Below are 17,836 nucleotides of genomic sequence, written 5' to 3'. Positions count from 1 at the left end.
ACCGGATGTGAATCCTAGCAACGCAAGCCATGGACAGGGGAATGATGGGAATTGTAGTTCCTTTAACTGAACGATAAAGAATCTAAAATCGCACGTTTTGTAGTATTTCAAATTAATCTTTAATTATCCAATAGAAGTAATTCAATCTCATATTTGTCTTAAATTGTCTTAAACATGTTAACATATATTACTAATTCACGATTTTAAGGGGTCGTTTGATTGTTGACATGTGACGTCACAGTAGGGGCGTGACGTAATTTCGGCGGCGTCTCAGAAAGCGGGGTTTGCTCCGGTGTGCTTCTGCTGAGAGGGAGGCTCCGGACACACGCTGGATCGCTGCAGGATCAGTTCGGTTAGAGAGAGAGAGAGAGCAGTTCTGATTCACTGATTCACCTGCTTGGAGAAGAACGCACAGGAGAAGATTCGGACTTGAAGAGTCGGATCAGAGTGACTCGTTAGGGTAGTGCGGGGGGAAGGGGGGGTGTTGAGCGCGGGATGTTCTGGGATGAGGGCTGTGACTTTGGGAGGGTGTATGTTCGGGAGGAAGGAGCCCTGCGCTGTGTGAACACTCCAGCACAGGGGGAGAATCGGAATCGTAAGAATCGGTTCCTCTGGAGGGATGTGAATCAGGAGAAGTTGATCCAGACTGACAGCGGGAATCTGGAGAATCGGTTCATTTGCAGCTATAACAGTGCCGGTGATCTGCGCTACACACCCAGACCGCTGCTCGATATATCGATAGACTTTATCGCCGGTAATATCGAGCATGTGGAGTCTCTGGTGGGGTTTCCTGAGCAGATGGCGGAGAGGTTCTTCAGGTGTGCAGAACAGAAGCAGAAGTTTTTAGATCCCGGATGTTCGGTCAGATCGTTACAGGTGTTCAGTGAGTCTTATGGAGGACTGGTGCTCAGATCCCTCTGTCTCAGAGAGAGGTGAGGACCTGCACTACCAGCATTCATCCATCCATCCATCCATCCATCATTTATTTATCCACCTGTCCACCCATTCATCCATCCATCCATCCATCCATCCATCCATCCATCCATCCATCCATCCATCCATCCATCCATCTATCTATCTATCTATCTATCCATTCATCTCTCTATACATCCAGCTATCTATCTCTCCATCCATCCATCCATCCATCCATCCATCCATCCATCCATCTATCTATCTCTCCATTCATCTCTCTATCCATCCATCCATCCATCCATCCATCCATCCATCCATCCATCCATCCATCCATCCATCCATCCATCTCTCCATCCATCCATCCATCCATCCATCCATCCATCCATCCATCTATCTATCTATCTATCTATCTATCTATCTATCTATCCATCCATCTCTCCATCCATCTCTCCATTCATCCATCCATCCATCCATCCATCCATCCATCCATCCATCCATCCATCCATCTATCTATCTAGCTATCTATCTATCTATCTATCCATCCATCCATCCATCTCTCCATTCATCCATCCATCCAGGGCTCATAAGGTCTAATGCCACCTTGATGCCACCGTTTACTTGAGCATGTGTTCATACTATCATTCCTATTATTTAATGCCACCATACTGACTTGATGCCATATTGTACTTGATGCCATTGTACTGTCTACATCACCTTCTAATTGGCACTGTACTGACTTCATGCCCCAATTTAATGCCATTGTACTTACTTGATGCCACCTATCAGTGAATGCCACAGTTTGACTTGATGCCACCTTTTATTTAATGCCACTGTGCTGTCTTGATGCCACAAATATATTGATGCATCAGATGTTAAGGACTGATGCCACTGAACTTTATATAGAACTGAGTGACAGGCAGTACTGACATGATGCCACATTTTACTTCATGCCACTGTAGTGACTTAATATCACTTATTAATTGGCACTGTACTCACTTGATGCCACCTTTTTAATGGCATCTTTTACTTGATCCTTATGAATTGACCTGATGCCACTGTACTGACTTAATCCCACCTACTATTTAATGATACTGTACTGAATTGATGCCAATTTATTGACCTGATGCTTCTGAATTAACTTGATGCCACTGCACTGGCTAAATCACCTTTTAATTGGCACAGAACTGACTTGATGCCACCTTTTACTTGTGTTGGTCTTAGTACAATATACAGCATTAAGAACTGATGCCACTGCATTTATTAATACAGACCTGAGAGACTTGATGCCACCTTACAGTCGATGCCATGCCGTTTTCAGGTGTCTCCTGCTGTCGGAGCGATGGGAGGAGATTCAGGTGTTTCATGGTCTGGAGACTTTAGATCTTCAGGGCTGCAGATTGGGAGACGGTCACAACTTGTTCACCCACCTGACATCAGACGCGTGTTCCAGGTATGAACGCAGTGTTGAGGATTCGGAGTGTGACTGTGGGAACTCGCTCTCTCTCTCTCTCTGTGTTTCTGGCCTCAGACTCGTCAGGCTGTTTTTGGGAGAGAACCGTTTATCAGATGAAGGGTTACAGAGACTGACCGCGCCCGTCCGTGTGATGAGGAGGGGCCTGGAGAACCTGCAGCACTTGGACCTGTCCAGTAAGTTTCAGATTCACACACTGGCACAGCTAGGGGACGTCACACAATATGGCCAAAAGTATTGGGACACCCCCTTGAGTTACATCTTTTGGGCGCAAATTCCCATACACGTCCGAATACTTTTGGCCATACAGTGCATGTCTGGTTGAGGAATACAGAGAGCATAGCGTGTTCCTCTGTCAGAGTTAGGGCTCGGAGGAGGTCCATGGGTGCAGACTGTAAGAGGGAAGGGAATTAGATATGTAAAAATTAGGGAAAAAAGTGTCCCAGTGTTCCCAGTCCAGCCAATCATTTACATTTCCACTGCCAGTCTGCACTGTAAACGTGGCTCATGTATAAAGTGACTTAGACTTGTTATTTAGGGTTAGGGGCCGTGCTCAGGGGCCCAAGAGTGACGGCTTGTCGGTGGTGGAACTCGAACCAGCGACCTTCTGTTCACTAGTCCAGTTCCATAACCTTTGAGCCACTGCAGTAGATCCCTGTTTGAGCCGTCGTCCCGCCCCCTACAGACTAACAGCCAATCACGTATCAGTGTCTGTGCAGGCGTCCGACCGGCTGATAGCATCTAAAATACATACGATTTACCTGACAGGTAACCCACTGACGGAGAGGGGGCTGAGATATTTAACCTGCTTCCAGAAACTCCGAGAGCTGAACATCTCAGACACCAACGTCAAGGTGAGCTGGTCTACACCATGAGGTCAAAAGTATCTGGACGCCCCTTCTAACTTAAAGTCACGTGTTTCAGAGACGACACGAGGAGCGGCTATTGTGTTTTAGGGGCGCCTGACTGGCTGACGCTCAGGCGTCCGAATACTTTTGGCCACATGGTGAATCTTGCTGGTTTGTGTTTCAGCTGGACGCATCACTGGAGGCTTTCTTCAGGAGGAAGATGGCGATGGTGCTCTCGGTGTCACCGCTGCAGACCTTCAGTCACTCGCGGTGTGGAACCGAGGGCTGGGCAGAGCAGGTAACGCTCACTACACTCACTACAGTCACTACACTCATACAGTCACTACACTCATACAGTCACTACACTCATACACTCACTACAGTCACTACACTTATACAGTCACTACAGTCACTACACTTATACAGTCACTACTCACTACAGTCACTACACTTATACAGTCACTACTCACTACAGTCACTACACTCATAACACTCATACAGTCACTACACTTATACAGTCACTACTCACTACAGTCACTACACTTATACAGTCACTACTCACTACAGTCACTAGTCACTACACTCACTACAGTCACTAGTCACTACACTTATACAGTCACTACTCACTACACTTATACAGTCACTACTCACTAGTCACTACACTTATACAGTCACTACTCACTACAGTCACTACACTCACTACACTTATACAGTCACTACTCACTACAGTCACTACACTTATACAGTCACTACTCACTACAGTCACTACTCACTAGTCACTACACTTAGTCACTACTCACTACAGTCACTACACTTATACAGTCACTACTCACTACAGTCACTACACATATAGTCACTAGTCACTACAGTCACTACACTTATACAGTCACTACTCACTAGTCACTACACTTATACAGTCACTACTCACTAGTCACTACAGTCACTACACATATACAGTCACTACACTTATACAGTCACTACTCACTACAGTCACTACACTTATACAGTCACTACTCACTACACTTATACAGTCACTACTCACTAGTCACTACACTTATACAGTCACTACTCACTACAGTCACTACACATATACAGTCACTACAGTCACTACACTTATACAGTCACTACTCACTACAGTCACTACACTTATACAGTCACTACTCACTACACTTATAGTCACTACTCACTAGTCACTACACTTATACAGTCACTACTCACTACACTTATACAGTCACTACTCACTAGTCACTACACTTATACAGTCACTACTCACTACAGTCACTACAGTCACTACACATATACAGTCACTACAGTCACTACACTTAGTCACTACTCACTACAGTCACTACACTCACTACAGTCACTAGTCACTACACTTATACAGTCACTACTCACTACACTTATACAGTCACTACTCACTACTCACTACACTTATACAGTCACTACTCACTACAGTCACTACACATATACAGTCACTACACTTATACAGTCACTACTCACTACAGTCACTACACTTATACAGTCACTACTCACTAGTCACTACACTTATAGTCACTACTCACTACAGTCACTACACTCACTACAGTCACTAGTCACTACACTTATACAGTCACTACTCACTAGTCACTACACTTATACAGTCACTACTCACTACACTTATACAGTCACTACTCACTACAGTCACTACACATATACAGTCACTACAGTCACTACACTTATACAGTCACTACTCACTACAGTCACTACAGTCACTACAGTCACTACTCACTACACTTATACAGTCACTACTCACTACACTTATACAGTCACTACTCACTACACTTATACAGTCACTACTCACTACACTTATACAGTCACTACTCACTACTCACTACACTTATACAGTCACTACTCACTACAGTCACTACACATATACAGTCACTACAGTCACTACACTTATACAGTCACTACTCACTACAGTCACTACACTTATACAGTCACTACTCACTAGTCACTACACTTATAGTCACTACTCACTAGTCACTACACTCACTACACTCACTACAGTCACTAGTCACTACACTCACTAGTCACTACAGTCACTACACTTCTCACTACACTTTACACTACCCACTCACAATGGGTCTGATTCATTCGGCGAAAGGCAGGAAACACCCCTGACAGGTCGCCAACTCATCCCCCACACACTGTATTGTCCTGACTGCACGTCTTTGTACTGTGGGAGGAAACCGGAGCTCCCGGAGGAAACCCACACACAGGGTGAACATGCAAAACCACACAGTCCTTGAGGGGGTCACGTACTTTTGGATGTTGTATTTCTTTGTTCAGGTTATAAATCAGTGGGAACTAAAAGCTGCAGAAGCTCCCAAAAAGATCCAGATCCCCAAAACCAACGCGCTCCGATTCTGTGAGTGTTTTCTCTTTTACACACACACACACTCACACACACACACACACACACTCACTCACACGCGCGCGCACACACACACACACACGCACACACACACACTGTACGGTCAAAAGTATCCGGACGCCCAATTCTAATCACTGATTCATCTGTTTCAGCCACAACAGCCACTAACAGCTGGAATAAATCAGTTATATAAAGAAAACAACATGCTTGCAAGTTTGTAGTAACAGTTTAGGGAAGGACCTTTCCTGTTCTGGCATGACTGTGCCCCCATGCACAAAGCAAGCTCTATAAAAATGATTCATTCGACCCTAAAACTGATTCAACAACCTTAAAAGTGATTCATCCGACTCAAAATGTGATTCCAACGACCCTAAAAATAATTGAAATGATTAAAAGCGATTCAATCAACTCTAAAAGTGATTCACCTAACCCTATGATCGATTCAACTGATTTAACTGACTCTGAAAGCAATTTAACCAGCCTAAAAGTGATTAAATGACCTTAAAAGTTATTCGATCAACCCTAAAAGTGATTCATCCAATCCTGGAAGTGATTCAATGACCTTAAAATTGATTCAGCCGGCCTGAAAACTGATTCAACTACTTTAAATGAGATTCAACAACCTTAAAAAGGGATTCAACCAGCCCTATAACTGATTCAACCAGCCCTGAAAGTAAATCAAATTACTAAAAGTGATTTATACGACCCTAAAAGTAATGAAATATACCCTAAATACGATTCACTGAACCTAAAATTAATTCAACTGACCCTAAAAGTGATGCAGCTCACGCTAAAAGTGATTCAACTACCATAAAAGTGATTTATCCACCCCTAGAAATGATTCAGCCGATCCTAAAAGTGATTTTTTTTTCTGTAGATGGCAGAGAGAAGTTTGTGAAGGAGAACGTCCACGCCGCGTCTAACCATCCCGTGACCGAAGAGAAGAAGACGAGTCCGATCCTTCACTTCCATAAGCCGGACCATCACACGTCCTCACGGCGAGAGGAACCCGGCACAAATCCCCACAGTCACCAGAACGTTTCCACCAGCACCAAGAGGAAACTCGGCACACGACACGAGGACGACGTTGATCCGGGGCCGCCGACCAAACGAGGCGTGGCTTTATCAGCTCAGGACCTGGAGCTGCTCAACAGTTACTGACCTTCTCCTGGACCCTCACACTTGTCTGTCTGGAGTCTAGATCTTTCTAGACCCATTTTTACCTTCTGGATGGACTGGATGATAGGAACATTGATGTTTTTGGGGGGTACGGTGGGTACCGTGTGGTGTTGGTGCTTCCAAACTGTGAAGTATTTCTCTACCACTTGTTCCACTTTGCTTTGTTTATATTTTTTAATCAATGCTGAATAAATAAAGAAAGAAATCTAGTTCTGTCGTCCTCGTTCTCTTGGTGCTTTCATGAATCCTCCGTTCTGTCTGAAGTGTCCAGGTTACTCGAGGGTCACTCAGAATGACCCACAGCGCATGAAAAATAAAAATAATTCGTTTTTAAAAGACAAATCAGATGCAGAGAAAATTCCTAATTTGAAAGGAAGGGATGTAAACAAACAAGCTGCTCCAGCAGTTCGGGTGTTTACATTCAGTGAAGCGCTCGTACATACTTTAGCAGTCCAGACTGGACCGAGACCTGGAGATCTAATGTTTTTGTACAATAGATGTCAGGGGATGGGGCGGGGGTCAGTGGTACCCCCATCAGTGCTCATGAACCACAGGTCACGTGTCCACTGTCTTTCGGTCCATCTGAAATTAGCTCATGCCCAGAGAACTGATGTATGGCTCCGAGAATTTAGTTTGCATTTCTTGGTGTAGCGGCGGCCTGTGTTAAGTGACGACGGTTTTCCGAAGCACTCCCAAGCCCATGTGACTGTACCTGTCACAGTAGCACGACGATTTTACCCCACTCAAACCAAGATCTCTCCAGATTCCTTGAATCTGTTCACAATATTATGTACGGTAGATGGTGAAAGACCTGAATTATTTGCAATCTTGTGTTGGGAAACGTTCTTTTGGAACTTATTGAGTCTGGAACACAGTAGTAAACCCATCTGATCCTTCTTTTATACTTGATCATGATTCCCTCACCTGTTACAGCATCAAATTCTAAATAAAATTAAAGATTGAAGAGAATGAAACACCACACATTCTTCTTTTTACTGCATTCTACTAAACGTCCCAACTTCTTTGGAAACAGAGTTAGTAATCACACCGCCCCTCTCCCCCCATTGCTGGTGTAGCGCACAGTTTGGTTCCCGGCTCTATTTCGGAGACTTTTGCTTACCTTTGACCCGGATCCATCATCGATCCGTCAGGGTTTTCCAGTGTAACCTCAGTACAACCTGGCGACCACCTGGCTACACCCTAGCAACCGCCTAGGAACCGTTTAAGCTGTGCAGTCATTATTTCTTACCAAATAGCTGCAGTCCGGTGAGCCAATTACACACGGAGCAGGTTCACACCCCCAAAAAAGCATCATTAGAACATCCATGAGAACACCGTGTATTATAAATCATTACAATAACATCAGACCACAGAATGTAAATAACACACACACACACACACCCCAGACCCCCACAGAATGTGCACTTTAGTGTATTTAAATATGATCTCCACTCACTTCAGTCACCTCCACACATTCATGCTACCATACGATGGCGGTATTTACATCCACACAGCCGTACCGCTGTTCCGAAAGTCTGAGACGGTGTTACAGCACCATCACGTTTTACAGCTCTTCAGTCCTCGCAGCACCCAAATTAAAGTCTGATGATCTGCCATGGAGGTCTGAGATGTCGCTCAAGCATCCTGTAGGCGAGTGGAGTCCTAGGTCACATGACCACTGTAGTGTGTTGAAAATAATAATGTAGCTCGTGCTACAAGTTCAGAGAACGGACGACGTGTTACAGTCAGCGTTGTGCACGCTTAGGGCGCCTTCACATAAGAAGCGGCAAAACCACGAGCCTTTGTTCAGCGCTCGGTTTGATCAGTAAACCCTCATCAGCGTGTGAATCTGATCTGAATCTGCATCAGTGTGGAATAAGCGTCAGATCCAAGGTTACAGCTCCACATGTATCTGTGTTTATCTGGATTCTCCTCCCTGTTTCACTTTTAAACTTGTGTTGCAGCTCCAGCTTCTGAGAAACGCTGAGAATCAGAATCAGCTTCTCCCAGAGTCTAAAACGCTTCTGGTTGAAAATAAAGCTTAACGTGGTTTAATGTAGTAAAAGAAGGAGACAGGAGCACTAAACTTCTCTTCATTATTACTGCTCATAAGTTCCTCCACTAATCACATTCCTCACTCGCTGTTTTACTACAATAAGTCACGCTAAGTTTTGTTCGTACGGCCTGAGTCGCTTTTACCGCCTCGTATCAAACAGTTCGTCTCATTGGAGGAGCTTTGAAAAGGTCAGCAGGCCGCTCAGGTGGCGCAGCGGTAAAAACACGCGCTGGAACCAGAGCTGGATCTGGAATACATCATATTGAATCTCGGCTCTGTCTGCCGGCTAAGGCTGAGCGGCCACATGAACAACGATCGGCCTGTTGTTCAGATATGGGCGGGACTAAGCCGGCTCTCTCTCTCTGATTGGTGGCGCCTGCACAGAGATGAGAAGAGAGTGCTGTCAGGGTGCGTCTCTCCGTACACAACGCTGAGCTGCACTGCACTCGTCAAAGTGTAGGTGATGAGATGCATACGGCTGCTGCCCACGTGTCGGAGGGGGCGTGGGTTAGCTTCGTTCTCCTCAATCAGAGCGGGGATCGGCATTGGTGGAGAGGAAGCGTGACGCAATCGGGCAATTGGACGCGCTAAAAAGGAAGAAAATGCATAAAGTGCCTCACTCCAAAGAAAACAACGACACAGCAGCACAAAAGCGGTTTTGTCACTTCTCATGTGAATGCACCCTTAGAAATGAGTATATCTAAATCGGTAGAGGGTACAGGGGTACAGGGGTACAGGTAAAACTCTAACAGGTGTATTTGTATTATGTGCAACAAGCATCGATGATTAATGTGACGGTTTAAGGCAGGAAGATTATAAATACTGATTAAAACCACTAACACTAATAAAATAAAACATTCACTATAATAAATACTGCACTTTACTGTGATTTGTTCTCATTAGCGTGGCTAGCGTCAGGGCTCTGAGTACGAATCCGCTGCCGTTCGCTAATTTACTCCCACATGTTTTGCTGTTCATGGCATAACATCAGAATACATGAGCGTGAGGTCAGTGTTGAGATCTGGAGCTCCAATCTCAGCTGTGCTATCGGCCGGCCGGGCGCCCGCACTGACTCACGACTGCACGCGGAGGTTTTTCAAGGCTCCTCTGTGCTAGTTGCTAGCTGAGTCACGGCGCAAAAGTCCCTAATAAACGCTGACTGCATTGTTCCAGCCAACAGATGAAATTCAAGCGCAAATTTAGCTTGTTAACGACTCTCACGTTGTAATGCAACACTGTTATAAAGCAGGAAACGTACCGTGACCTCATCATGGTGACGGGTCTTGTGTATTCGGGTGAAGCCTTCTGAGTGGAATACGAGTCTCCCTGGAGACCCTCGAACTGCTAATGATCTCCAAAGAACAGGATACGTCTCAAAGACACCGCCCCCTGGCTGCTAGAACCTCTTCTCCTTCAAATCTCAAAACCAGACCTGAAAAAGGTCAGACGTGGAGAGAGACCGGCCGAAGGTGGGACACGCCCGCCGCAGGACGATCGGGGGGGGTCGGCGGAGGTCTGGAAGCAAACAATGACCGTCCATCAGCGTTTAGCTTCCATCAGCGTTCATCTCAGACAGGGTCACAGGAGGTTCAAACACCGGGTGTAAGGCAGGAACACCCTGGACAGGGCGTCGAGCCATCGCAGGGCTTCGGCCACACCCTTCTCAGACGTAGTGGCGCTAGTAATGTCTGTCTGGACGCCCGGCCGGCCGGCAGCACCGCTAAGTTTCGGACCAGGCAGCTGTTCTAAATACTGAAGCGTCGTAGTGTGTATCGGATAAAAAAACGTAAACATTTATCAGCTGTAGCGATAAAATACCGTCTAACGTGATGAGATTTAAGGCGCCGTGATTATAAACACGGATAAAACAAACCAACGATAAAACACGAAGAATTGTTTAAAATTCTGCCGTCCAGAAACTTTCGAAGCGTCGGTTCTACACGCAGCTCTTCTCCACAGACTGGTTCCAGTCGGGCTGCTTAGAACCTCGGTGCTGTTCAGAGAACCGGCCCGTGCTCGCGGTTGCACACGTTTTTATCGGGACCGAGGATGCGCCGCCAGAAGAGGGCGCTGCACGACACACACACAACGTTCCAACCGGACACGCCCACGTGTGCTTCGGGTCCAGCTGGGAACCTGTTTAATTTTGGTGAACATGCGCCGAACGGTTCAACATTAGCAACTGGAACCAGTTCCGGAACCAGTCCCACGCCGGTCGAACAGTAGAACGACTACAAATCATCCCGTTAAAAGAAGCGACGCGGCGGGCGGTCCGTTGGTCTCGCGAGACCCGCCACTGTCCCTATAACGAGATTTGCCTCTAGGTGGCGTTCCGGCCCTGAACAGAGTTGAAATCAATCAGGCCACGCCCACAGCTTCACTGAGAAGAGGAACAGTGCAGAATTAGGCTTATCGTTCGCTTCAGTTCTTCACTTTTCCCTCCTGTCCGGAGATTTCGTACCTGTCGGATCCCAAACTGCGCGCCACGTGCTACGTCGTGTGTAACTATACCATTGGAGGTGCGCTAATTAGGCATACCGCTTGGTACCACGGTGTGTCATTTGGGACACAGCCGCTTCGAAGTCGGTTCCTACAGAGCTATTCCAATACCGAGCGGCGGGTTAGCTTAGCTCGCTAAAAACGGACCTGTAATACTGATGCTAAAGGTTAGCTACGGCTAAAATACTGAAACGCTAGGTCGGGGATTAACGGCTGACCTAGCTATAACGGCGGACTCTTGGGAACTATTGGAACGTCAGGTGAGCTAATCAAAACGAAGTCAGGTCGATAGCTGCGTCCGGTTCAGGATCACGTTAGCGTTAGCTGATCTGAGGGCGTCTCGCGGGCCGTCTCCGCTAGCTCGCCGCACCTGTGCGTCTTGAAGGTGGTGGAGTAGCCGAACCTCTGGCCGCACTGCGCGCACTCGTACAGCTTCTCGCCGGTGTGGATCCGGAGGTGGCGTTTCAGGTGACCCTGGTTGGTGAAGCTCTTCCCGCACAGCGAGCAGTGGTAGGGCTTCTCTCCCGTGTGAATGCGCCGGTGCTGCTGGAGGGCGATCTGCTGGGTGAAGCTCTTGCCGCACTGCGCGCACTCGAAGGGCTTCTCGCCGGTGTGAACGCGCTGGTGTATCTGCAGGTTGCTCTGCTTGGTGAAGCTCTTGCCGCAGTCCGAGCACTGGTAGGGCTTCTCGCCGGTGTGAATGCGCAGGTGCTGCTGGAGGTTGCTCTGGTTGGTGAAGCTCTTCCAGCACTCGGTGCACTGGTAGGGCTTCTCGCCCGTGTGGATGCGGAGGTGCTGCTGGAGGTTCCTGGGGGTGGAGAAGGTCTTCTCGCAGTGCGCGCAGTGGTACGGCTTCTCTCCGGTGTGAACGCGCTGGTGCTTTTGGAGGTCTCCCCGGTTGACGAAGCTCTTGCCGCACTCCGAGCACTGATAGAGCTTCTCTCCGGTGTGAATGCGCTGGTGCGTGTGGAGAGTGCTCTGGTGGGTGAAGCCCTTCCCGCACTCGGGGCACCGGAACGGCCTCTCGCCCGTGTGAATGCGCAGGTGCAGCCGGAGGTGGCTCTGGCGAGTGAAGCTCTTGCCGCACAGCGAGCAGTGGTACGGCTTCTCGCCGGTGTGAATGCGCTGGTGCTTCTGGAGGTCGCTCCGGTTGACGAAGCTCAGGTCGCAGTCGGAGCACTGGTACGGCCTCTCGCCCGTGTGAAGGCGCTGGTGCGACTGGAGCGTGCTCTGGTGAGAGAAGCTCTTCCCGCATTCCGAGCACTGAAACGGCTTCTCTCCGGTGTGAATGCGCTGGTGCCTTTGGAGGTTGTTTCGGCGAGTGAAGCACTTCCCACACTCCGAGCACTGATAGCGCTTCTCCTCTGTTTATGGAAGGGGGAGAAGAAAGGGGGGGGGGGGTGTTATTATCAAATATATACAATTACACCCCAGACGATTTATGAATGAACCGTAGGAACTTGTGCAGACTAGTGTGATGCCACAAGGGGGCGCTCTGATGGACCCAGCATGGGTACGTGATACCTCTGTACCTCTGAGCACATCAGCTGGAATTTTAGTCCCTATAAGACACCTACTGGGAGAACTGGATGAATCACTGTTCAAAAGAATCATTCTCAACATGAATGACTCCATTAGAATGAATCATCCTTAACATGAATGACTCCTGCTCAAACAAATCCTTTTTAACATGAATCACTCTGTTGAAACGAACCGTTTGACATGGATGACTCTTGTTCAAACGAATCATTCTCGACATGAATGACTTTGTTCGAACGAATCATTCAACATAATTGACTCTGTCTAAACAAATCATTCTTGATATGAATGACTCTTTTCAAATGAATCATTATTGACATAAATGACTGTACAAATGAATCATTCAACATGAATGACTCTGTTTGAACGAATCATTCTCGACTTAAATGACTCTGTCTGAAGGAATTGTTCTTGACATGGATGAGTCTGTTCAAACAAATCGTTCGACATGAATGACTCTGTTAAAACGAATCATTCTCAACATGAATGCCTCTAGTTAAATGAATCATTCTTGACATGGATGACTCTGTCCAAATGAATCATTGTCAACATGACCAACTCTGTTCAAACACAGCAGTCCCAAATGATTCCATTACAACGAATCATTGTCGACATTAATGACTTTGTTTGAGCGAATCATTTTCGGCATGAACGATTCTGTTTATATGAATCATTCTTGACATGAACGACTCTGTCTAAATGATCCAGTCCCAACATAATTTATTCATTCCCCACATGAATGATTCCATTATAACGAATCATTCTCAACAATAACGACTCTGTTTGAATGAATCGTTCTCAACATGAATGATTGTTTAAACCTGTAAGGATTAGTGGGAATCCATCTTGTATGTGTAACGCTAACTAACCCTAGTGTTTCATGTCACCTACACTAGGTGTAGTTGGTTGAATACCCGTGGTACGAGGGCGCACCCTGACGTGACCCTGAGGACCTGTTGAGCTACGGTATATGTTTACCGTCTATGCAGCACTTCTTGTTCCACAGAATGTCGAAGGTGACGTCCAGATCTTTGACGTACTCCTCGTCGTACCACAGCAGGAGCTCCTGTCCCAGCTGGACGGGTCGACAGCACCGGTAGAAAATCTCCCCCTGATACTGGAACGCCACCAGATTCTGCTCGTCCACGTTCCGAGCACAGTTCACGTACCTGAGATACAGGAAGATACGGTGAAGATACGGTGAAGATACGGTGAAGATACGGTGAAGATCCGGTGAAGATACGGAAACCGCCGTCAATTAGCGTCCGGGCGCCGGGGGTCAGTGACGTGTTCCTCACCTCATCCAGTTGGAACTCATCTCTCGCTTGGCATCGATGTATTCCTCGCTCTGCCAGGACTTATAGATCTGAAAAACAAATCGTTCTCAACATGAATCTCTCTGTCCGAACGAATCGTTCTCAACATGAACGACTCTGCTCAAACGAATCGTTCTCATCATGAATCTCTCTGTTCAAATAAATCGTTCTCAACATGAACGACTCTGTCTGAACGAATCGTTCTCATCATGAGTGACTCTTTGAAGAATCGTTTCTTAACATGATGACTCTGTCTGAACGAATCGTTCTCAACAGAAATGACTCTGTTTAAAAGAATCATTCTCGACATGAATTACTCTGTTCGAACGAATCACTGTCGACATGAATGGCTCTGTTCGAAAGAATCATTCTAGTCATGAAAGACTCTTTCTTGAAGAATCGTTTTTCAATATCACTGACTCTAAATGAATCATTCTAAGCATGAATGACTCACTGTCAACATGAATGACTCTGTTCAAACGAATCATTGTCCACATAAATGACTCTGTTCAAAGAAATCCTTCTCGACATGAATCACAATGTTTGAACAAATCGTTTTCAACATGAATCACTCTGTCTAAACGAATCATTCAATTACTCTTTTTAAACAAATCACTCTTTACATAAATGATTCTGTTCAAACTGTGGACATGAATGACTCCTTCTTAAAGAATCGTTTCTCAATATCAATGACTCCAAATGAGTCTGTCCGAACGAATCGTTCTCGACATGAATTACTGTTTAAACGAGTCACTGTCAACATGAATGACTCATATAAATGACTCTTTCTTGAAGAATCATTCTCAAAATCAATGACTCTGTCTGAACGAATCGTTCTCATCATAAATGACTCTGTTCAAACAAATCAGGAATAAAGATCAGTAGATAAAATAATAATAATAACAGGAGCCTGGCTGGGCTATACTGCCCCCGGAGGTCAGCAAGAAATCAGGAGCTTAATAATCAGAGCAAAGGGAATCAAACCGGATCCACCAGATCCTACAGAGACGTGGAAGATCTAACCGAGGGAAGAACGTCTAGCTACTCACCACCCAGGAGTATCCACTGCTCATGGCCTCCTCTTTGTCCACCAGCTCTCCCTGGTAGGGGCCGAAGTGCGCCCCGACCGGAACCGTCTGCCCGATATTAAACACCCCCAGACCCGCGTTAGGAACGTCGGACGTCTGAACGCAAAGTCCGGGCGGAAGGGTCAGTCTGGCCCGGTCTGTGACCCCTAAAGGAACCGGGGCGTCGGGGACGAAGAGAGCCGGACCGTGGAGCTCACACTCGGAGATGAAGAAGGAGCCGCACTCCTCACAGTCTGAAAAATAAGATCACATGAAAGGCTGATAACAGTAGTAGTGGTACAACTCCACAGATCAGGTTCGGATCTTTACCGAGTTCCGCTCCCGATTGACTTACACAGGAAGTCGTCGGCCTCGTGTTCCTCGTTCTTCACGATGACCTTCAGGAAGTCTCCGTTCCTCTGGTCCGGGCAGGGGGCGTGTCCTGCAGAGCTGGACGTTCCTTCACCTGAAGAGGAAACATCACAAATGAACGGTCATCACACGATACGGTCAAAAGTAAGTGGACGCCCCCTCCTGATTGGATGGCTGAGATGTTCCAGCCACGCCCACCGTTAACAGGTATGAAATCAACCGCTGGAACCCTTGTGTTCTTCCTAATTCCTACGGTTCCTGTGGTCCCAAGTTTGCAGCAATGGTTTAGGGAAGGCCCTTTCCTGTTCTAGCATGACTGTGTGTTTGTGGTTTTATTTAGAGGACCATAACAGTTTAGGGAAGGTCTTTTCCTTTCCAGCATGATTGTGCATTTATAGTTTGGTGGACCTCAACAGTTTAGGGAAGGATCTTTAGTGTTCTAGCATGACCATACGTTTGTGGTTTGGTTTGGAGGACCTCAACAGTTTAGGGAAGGACCTTTTTGTACAAAATGATTGTGCATTTGTGGTTTGGAGGACCTCAACAGTTTAGGGAAGGCCCTTTTGTCCCAGCATGACTATGTATTTGTGGTTTTATTTAGAGGACCTTAACAGTTTAGGGAAGGTCTTTTCCTTTTCCAGCATGATTGTGCATTTATGGTTTGGGGGACGTCAGCAGTTTAGGGAAGGTCCCTTTCCTGTTCTAGCATGACCACGCCTTAGTGGAGCAGAGCGAACGCTGGACTCTTACACTGATAGTCTTCATCCTCAGATTCCTCCTTCTTTACTGGGGTCAGCAATCCAGCGGAGCCCGAGGTTCTCCCGGGTGACGTGGAGGTTCCGCAGGTCTGCGTCTGCACATCCTTTCAGAACCAAAGAACAATAATTCAGCAAAGAAAAATCTAGAACGTAGAACCTTTACACTTCAGACGTTCTTTACCTGTGCGTGAACGGACGGAGGAGAGCGTGGAGGTTCTCCTGAGGAACACCACGAGAAATCGGCTGGTTCCATCACACCAGATCTGAAGGGGTGTGACAGAAAAACAAGAGTCAAATAATCTCCACCAGAACTCGTCTTACTTATTACCAAGCTTCTGGAACATCTCTGGTGGGATCTTTGACCACTTTAATCTACTTGGAGCAGCCCTGTGGTCAGGACTTTGAGAGGTTCATACCAAACACTTCATTTTGGACGGATGTATTTCATTCCAAACCCACTTTTCATGTTTGTTTTGGGACACTTGACTGCGCAGATTTTTCCTTCCTTTATCTCCCAATTTAGTCATTTCCGATCCCCAATTGTAAATCTGATGCCAGATCACCACATGTCCCCTCCGACAAGTGTCCAATCTGTTGCCGCTTCTTATCATCTACCAGTTTTGGATTCCCACACAGAGCCGTATCATGTACAGAGAGACACGCTAAGCTCCATGTGACCCGATCGATACATGAGGAATTTGGGGGGTGGAATGAATACACAGAAAATGGACTACAGTTAGTAACTGTATACCCGTAAAGTTCATATGTATGGTAGGTGCAGGTTATAAATTAATCAAAGAACGTACACTCCAGATTGGTGTTCCTAATGAAGTGCTCAGTGACAGTATTTGTGCCTTAATTCTACATAAGTGCATTTAACCCCTGTCCACTCTCTTCTAATAATTATTTCAAAATAAAAGTTTATTGTTGTTAACCTGTAATCCAGGTCTAAGGACATCTTCAATCTGTTTTATTTAGCAATATGATTTAAAATTACACGTTTCAGAAATGCATAAAATTATGTTTTGATGTTTTACGAATTAATTACTCTTTTTAATAGTTAATCTGTCAGCATGATCAGATTTTGCATCAATATCTTAATTATGTTTCATTTTTAAAGTGTACAAAATATCTTTATACTCAGAAGGTTTTGTAGATTCATTTAATGCTCTTAATATTCTAAATATTAAAGAAATAAAAGTCCATTTTAAGACAATGATCCAGTCAGTCACAGAATTGCTTCTCGTCTTACTGACATTAACCAAACAATAAGCTATGTACCATGTACCGCTTGTAACTGAGGCTCAATCCCAAATCACGACGTGTTTCACATCAAGTGCACTCAATACGGTACAAGCGCAATCGCGTCGCGCCCTACGTAGTGCAGTTGTGTAGTGCTGATGGAT

General features: G+C 46.1%; 2 protein-coding genes across 2 annotated transcripts; one reads left to right on the top strand and one right to left on the bottom strand.

Annotated features, from left to right (window-relative positions):
• The first annotated feature begins 495 nt into the window (after positions 1-495).
• On the top strand, positions 496-7,026 carry lrrc42 (leucine rich repeat containing 42). Its single transcript, XM_063016742.1, has 7 exons — positions 496-932; positions 2,231-2,362; positions 2,441-2,559; positions 3,152-3,237; positions 3,416-3,529; positions 5,560-5,638; positions 6,522-7,026. Exons 1-7 carry the CDS (start codon positions 496-498, stop codon positions 6,803-6,805), a joined length of 1,251 nt encoding a protein of 416 aa, XP_062872812.1. The 3' UTR covers positions 6,806-7,026.
• A 1,121-nt stretch (positions 7,027-8,147) lies between these two features.
• LOC134334664 (zinc finger protein ZFP2-like) lies at positions 8,148-16,728 on the bottom strand. The gene is made up of 7 exons (XM_063017080.1): positions 16,612-16,728; positions 16,423-16,534; positions 15,656-15,766; positions 15,283-15,554; positions 14,216-14,283; positions 13,896-14,086; positions 8,148-12,742 (listed from the first exon to the last, which is right to left on the bottom strand). The coding sequence occupies exons 1-7, from the start codon at positions 16,681-16,683 to the stop codon at positions 11,688-11,690; spliced, it is 1,881 nt and encodes a 626-aa protein (XP_062873150.1). The 5' UTR covers positions 16,684-16,728; the 3' UTR covers positions 8,148-11,687.
• Between the last annotated feature and the right edge of the window lie 1,108 nt (positions 16,729-17,836).

This window comes from Trichomycterus rosablanca, chromosome 20 (genome assembly GCF_030014385.1).
Source record: "Trichomycterus rosablanca isolate fTriRos1 chromosome 20, fTriRos1.hap1, whole genome shotgun sequence".
In the NCBI taxonomy this organism is placed as follows: domain Eukaryota; kingdom Metazoa; phylum Chordata; class Actinopteri; order Siluriformes; family Trichomycteridae; genus Trichomycterus; species Trichomycterus rosablanca.
Note: the sequence above shows the minus strand (reverse complement) of the source record. Positions and strands in the feature narration are given on the sequence as shown.

Bases quoted from the DNA above. Each gene is read 5' to 3' on its own strand.
- lrrc42 (XM_063016742.1), top strand. From the start codon at position 496: ATGTTCTGGGATGAGGGCTGTGACTTTGGGAGGGTGTATGTTCGGGAG. The intron at 933-2,230 runs GTGAGGACCTGC...TGCCGTTTTCAG, and splicing joins TCCCTCTGTCTCAGAGAGAG to GTGTCTCCTGCTGTCGGAGC. The intron at 3,530-5,559 runs GTAACGCTCACT...TTCTTTGTTCAG, and splicing joins CCGAGGGCTGGGCAGAGCAG to GTTATAAATCAGTGGGAACT.
- LOC134334664 (XM_063017080.1), bottom strand. From the start codon at position 16,683: ATGGAACCAGCCGATTTCTCGTGGTGTTCCTCAGGAGAACCTCCACGC. The intron at 15,555-15,655 runs GTAAGTCAATCG...CTTATTTTTCAG, and splicing joins CGAGGCCGACGACTTCCTGT to ACTGTGAGGAGTGCGGCTCC. The intron at 12,743-13,895 runs GTAAACATATAC...TTCCATAAACAG, and splicing joins CAAGAAGTGCTGCATAGACG to AGGAGAAGCGCTATCAGTGC.